General features: G+C 34.9%; 1 protein-coding gene across 1 annotated transcript; it reads right to left on the reverse strand.

Moving 5' to 3' along the window:
* Window positions 1-378: 378 nt before the first annotated feature.
* LOC108634760 (olfactory receptor 2W1-like) lies at window positions 379-1,412 on the reverse strand (the record flags this gene model as incomplete). Its single annotated transcript, XM_018045003.1, is given in 2 exon segments — window positions 379-1,382; window positions 1,385-1,412. Coding segments are annotated over 2 exon segments (1,032 nt in total), but the record flags the coding sequence as incomplete, so codon positions are not given.
* Between the last annotated feature and the right edge of the window lie 4,570 nt (window positions 1,413-5,982).

A 5,982-nucleotide genomic window follows, 5' to 3' on the forward strand; every position in this document is an offset into this window, starting at 1 on the left:
TAATGAACAATACAGATGAGACACACAAACCTACATATGATAGTAACGCCAGACCTCCCTGTCCATCACAACTCCTGGAGTTTACTCAAACTCATGTCCTTTGAGTAGGTGATGCTATCCAACCATCTCATCCTCTGTCGTCTCCTTCTCCACCCACCTTCAATCTTTCTAGCATCAGGGTCTTTTCAAATGAGTTAGTTCTTCACATCAGGTGGCCAAAGTATTGGAGTTTCAGCTTCAACATCAGTCCTTCCAATGAACATTCAGGACTGCTTTCCTTTAAGATGGACTGGTTGGATCTCGTTTCAGTTCAAGGGACTCTCAGGAGTCTTTTCCAATACCACAGTGTGGGTGCCTCAGTTTATGTGTCATCATACATTAGTTATTCACTAATGCATCAGATTTGATAATAATTTTTATATATTTCCACAACATAAATTGTCTACATATAAAGGTTGTAAAGGACACATTTCCATAATAGAAATTTCTGGGAGGAAGAATCAGTGTCTTATTGTTTCCACAGAACTTTCTATTTCCCAGTCTCTTTATGGCCCCCTTGAACTCCTTATTCCTTAGCGTATAGATCAGTGGGTTCATGCTGAGAGTAACAGTGGAATGACAGGTACTGAGAAGTTTACCCTCATTTTGATTTGGACTGTTTCCTGGCTGGATGTACATATAGATAACAATTCGGTAGAAGATGGATACCACAATGAGATGGGAGGAACAGGTCCCAAATGCTTTTTGCCTTCCCATTGCAGATTTGATCTTGAGCACAGCTACAGCAATGAAGCCATAAGAAACCAGAATGAGAAGAAGAGGAGCAAAAATGATAATCAGGCACATGGCAAATGTGGTTACCTCCATAGCTGTCGTGTCCACACACGCAATCTTGATCATTGCAGACATTTCACAAAAGAAGTGATCCAGGTGGTGATTTCCACATCGAGGAAGACTCATGGCATAGGGGGAAAGTATCATGCAATTAATAACACCAACCACCCAGGCAGTGCCTACAAGGCCCTGGCAAAGTTGGGAGTTCATTATAGTCATATAGTGCAGAGGCCTGCAGACAGCACTGAACCTGTCATAAGACATCACAGCCAGAAGGATACATTCAACTGAGCAGAGAACCATATCAGTGAAAAGTTGGAAAGCACAGCCACCAAAGGTAGTTCTCTTGTCTTTGCCCCAGATATTGACCAACATTTGAGGGACTATGTTTGTGGTATAACTGAGATCCAAAGTGGCCAAACTTCTAAGGAAGTAGTACTTGGGAGTTTGGAGATGGTCATCGAGAAAAGATAGCAGGATGATGGCCATATTTCCAATCAGGGCAATGATGTAGAAGAAAAATACCACCCAAGAAATAATCATCTCATCTGAGGCTGGCCTGTGAATCCAAGGAGTAGCTGTCAATGATCATTCTTTTTCTTCTTTCTTAATAGCAATTCTGAAAGTAGAATAATCAATATAGTAGAAATCATATGGGTATATTTAGAAACTTCACTATCAGATTCAAATCAGAATTATATGAATGATATAGATAACAGCTTTATTATCAAACACATAAGTGTATTTCTTCAATGGTACAAATAAAATAAAATTTAAGGTATAATAGTTAAGTGATAGATCATTATATAAATTTTTGAATATAAAATGAAATGTCCAAATGTAGATTATAATGGAGAAACTGATAAAACCTAGAAATCTACATCAATGACTAGAGTGTATAAAAGAGAACTTTGCTCAATTTAATGTCATTTAATGTGATTCTTCACTGGAAGAATTTTCTCTGTGCCCATAATATAGCATAGCAGTGCATGCCAGAAGATGAAGAATTGAAATCAGTAACTTTGTTTTATCTTTGAAAATATAGTTATTTTTATATAGATTTCATTAAGAAACAAAGAGATTAATATTAAATAAAACAATAACTTCTGATTCTGTCTGATTTTAACATCTATATTTTAATTTTGTCAGTTTTATTGAGATATAATTGACATAGAGCATTGTATAAGTTTAAGTTGTACAGCATAATGATATATCATGAAATGATGACCACAGTAAATTTAGTGTACATTCACTATCTCACAAAGATACAAAATAAAAGAAATTAAAAATATTTTTTCTTGCCCTTAGAACTCTGAGGACTTACTCTCTTAACAACTTTAATATATAACATACAGCAATATTAATTATATTAATCCTGTTGTGCATTACATCCTTATAACTTATTTATATTATAATTGGAAATGTGTACATTTTGAGCACTTTTATTCAATTCTCTTCTACCCCACACCTTGCCCCTAATAACAACAAATCTGATCTCTGTTTCTATGAGTTTGTTGTTGAAATATAACTGAACTACAACACTGAATGCGTTCTTGGTGCACAGCATATTTTTATGTATTTCAAAATGATCACCACAGTAAATCTAGTTACCATTTATCATCATATGAAGCTATTACACAGCTATTGACTATAGGCTTCACATTGTACATTTTATACCCATGATGCATTTATTTTGTGCCTTAATTTGTGCCTTAATTCCCTCAGCTACTTTTTCCTCCCTCCAACCCCCTCGCATCTGGCAACTACCTATTTGTTCTCTGTATCTTGGACTCTGTTTCTGTTTAGTCATGTCTGTATATTTGTACTATTTTTTAGATTCACATATCAGTGAAATCACACTGTCTTTCTCTATCTGATTTGTTTCACTTTTCATAATATCCTCTAGGCCCATCTATGTTGTCACAAATGGCAAGATTTTATTCTTTGTCTAAGTAATAGTCTATTGTATATATATTCTATATCTTATTTATCTATCCATCTACTGATGGGCATGTAGGCTGATTCCATGTCTTGGAAATTGTAAATTAATCTGCAATGAACATAAGGGAGCATATATCTTTTTTGGGGGTGGGGTGGTTGGAGGTACTTCTTTAGTTTTAATTTTTAAATTAACTTTTATTGGATTTCCAATGTTATGTTAGTTTCTACTGTAGAGCAAAGTGAATCAGTTTTACATATATCTTTTTGAATTAGTGATTTTTTTTTCCTTTGGATAAATACCCAGGAGTAGAATTTCTGGATTATATGGTAGTTCTATTTATTTTCTGAGACAATGTTTTGCTCTATAATTTTTTTTTTAATTTTAATTTTCTGGTTTTAAGTTTCTGAGGAATTTCCCTATGTTTTCACTGTGGCTAAACCAACATACATTTCCACCAACAGTGCATGAAGTTCCCTTTTATCCACATCCTCACCAACATTTGTTATTTGTTGTCCATCTGCTAATAGCCATTCTGATAGGTGTGAGGAGATATCTCATTGTGGTTTTGATTGCCTCTATCTGATGGCTAGTGTTTCTGAGCATCTTTTGAGTGTAAGTCATCTGTATGGAGTTTTTTTGAAAATGTCTATTTAGGTTCTCTGCCCATTTTTAAATCAGATTTTTTGAGTTATGCTTTCTTTGTAAATTTTGAGTATTAACTTCCTGTCACATATATTGTTTGCAAATATTTTCTCCCATTCAGTAGGCAGTCTTTTTGTTTTGTTGATAGTTTCCTTTGTTGTGGAAAGGATTTTTTTGTTTGATGTAGTCCCCCTTAAAAATTTTGCCTTCGTTTCCCTTGCTTGAGGAGATATAGCAAAAAGAATTAAAATTTGCCATCTCCAGCAATATGGATGGACTTGGAGGGCATTATGTGAAATAGGTCAGATAAAGAAAGGCAAATATTGTATGATATCACTTATGTGAGGATCTAAAAACACAAAAAACTAGTGACTGAGGCATAAAAGAAGCAGTCTCACAGATACAGAGAGCAAACTAGTAGTTATCAGTGAGTAGAGGAAAGTGGAAAGTGCAATATAGGCATAGGGATAAAAAGGGTTTCTATGTGATTTTATGGAATGATGTATTTGTGAAACTTTTGAAAGCTATAAAGTACTACAAAATTTAAAGAAACTTTATTTTAATAAAAAAGAATCTAGGTATACTAGTAACATATAATGCACATAAAAAGAAACAATAACCATTATTCCTAGAGGGATAAACTAATATGCCAACAATGATGAAGTTAAATATCATAAATTTAAGGATGAATTCTCTTCCATAAAACTGTTTGCTTTCCCCAAAATTGAGGTAATGCATTTATGTAATTTTTAAAAAGAGAAAAGTGTACTAATAACTATATGTGACAATCACTAGATTTTCATTTTCTACAGAGAAATTCAATTTCTTTAGCCTTTGAGAATTTAAGTTTATATCCCACCATGGAATTTCATATGACCATTTTCCTCACCCCAGAGAGTTTTATATCTCTGAAAATTGTTTTAAAAAATAAGTGAAAATTTGGATATTAGCTAAAATTATCCATAGATTTAACAACTGATATTTTAATTTTTGTCTCCAAAATTAAGTTTTGTGAGGTCTTGGTGAGGAAAATCAAACTTTTCTCTTTGTTACAGTCTAGTAGTAGGTAAAAGTAATTATCAAATGATCACTTAGAGGGATAAATGCCCCAAATGAGAGGTTTGGTGAGCAAGTAAATTTGTGGGTATTTGATTAAATCAGGGAGACCACAAAAAAGATTTTCTAATAAATGATGAGATCTGAGCAATTAGTAATTAGATACAGATGGGTGGGAAGAGTATTTTAGGTGGAAGGATTTGTTGTAGTTCAGTTGCTCAGTTGTGTCCAACTCTTTGTGACCCCATGGTCTGCAGCATGCCAGGCATGGCAAGATAAGAATGCTCAAATATTCTGTGCTTTGAGGAAAAATGCTCAGTGCAAGACAGAAGGCTATATGGCTGGGAAATAAATCTTTATGTTTAACTCATGAGCAATGGAAAGCCATGGATAATCTCTAGTGCAAGTAGGAAGAGTGGAATGATCATATGTGCATTGAAATGGTGGCCCTGGCTGTATTTCCTAAAGTGTATTGCAGAGTTGGCAGGAAGGCATAAAGATAGACTGGGTAATAAGGTGAAAGTGAAAGTGAAGTTGCTCAGTCGTGTCCGACTCTTTGAGACCCCATGGACTGTAGACTACCAGGCTCCTCCCTCCATGGGATTGTCCAGGCAAGAGTACTGGAGTGGGTTGCCATTTCCTTCTCCAGGGTAATAAGGTAGGTCTAGATAAAAGAGGATGGAACCAGGAGTGTGAAGATGGAAAGGAATGGAGGGGTGGGAGGTACAAAAGAGGAATGACTGATTTGTCTTGGTAATGGTTTTGATGTGGAAAATTATGCAGGGGATGGTTTAAGATATGGCTAATGGTTTCTGATTTGCAGATTCACAACAAGTGAATCCATTTACTAAAATAGTGAGCTTTAGAAGAAGGCTTTGTGGTGGAGAGAGCAGGTGTTCAACTTTTGGTTGTGTTGAGCTGGAAATGTCCATCATATATTCAAAAAGTGATGGCAGTGATACAAAATGGTTGGGAAATTTTTTTAAATGCACCTATACTGAAATATAATGGTATTCATTCGTTTATGGTGTCTTGAAATGCTTATTGCTTTCCTTTTGTGCTAAACAAACATTTTAAACTCCATATAATTAAAATTTTCCCTTTCCCATTTATTTGAAATGTCACATTTAGTAAACACATGCTTATTATATATTCTGCTGTAGTCTTTACTTGTGTTTTTAGATAGTTTGTGCTACTGCTACCTTCTGTGCTCTAAGTATTCTGCTTTCACAACTGGATAAAGTCCAAACTTTTCAGCTATCATCTCCAGCCTCTTGTTGTATGTGTTTTGTAACCTATTCTCTGTTGCCTAAAATGTTTTCCCATCTATGCCCTTACATTACTAACTGCAAGTAATCATTTAATATCTGAGTTTAAGAGTTGTTTCCTCTGCGAACTAGAATATTTTTTAGTAGAGGAACTCTGATTGTTTTCTCTCTGGTCTAGTGCTACCTAGTGATCAATAAATACTTACTGAGTGACTATCCACGTTGAAGGTCAGAATGGCG

This window comes from Capra hircus, unplaced genomic scaffold (genome assembly GCF_001704415.2).
Source record: "Capra hircus breed San Clemente unplaced genomic scaffold, ASM170441v1, whole genome shotgun sequence".
In the NCBI taxonomy this organism is placed as follows: Eukaryota; Metazoa; Chordata; class Mammalia; order Artiodactyla; family Bovidae; genus Capra; species Capra hircus.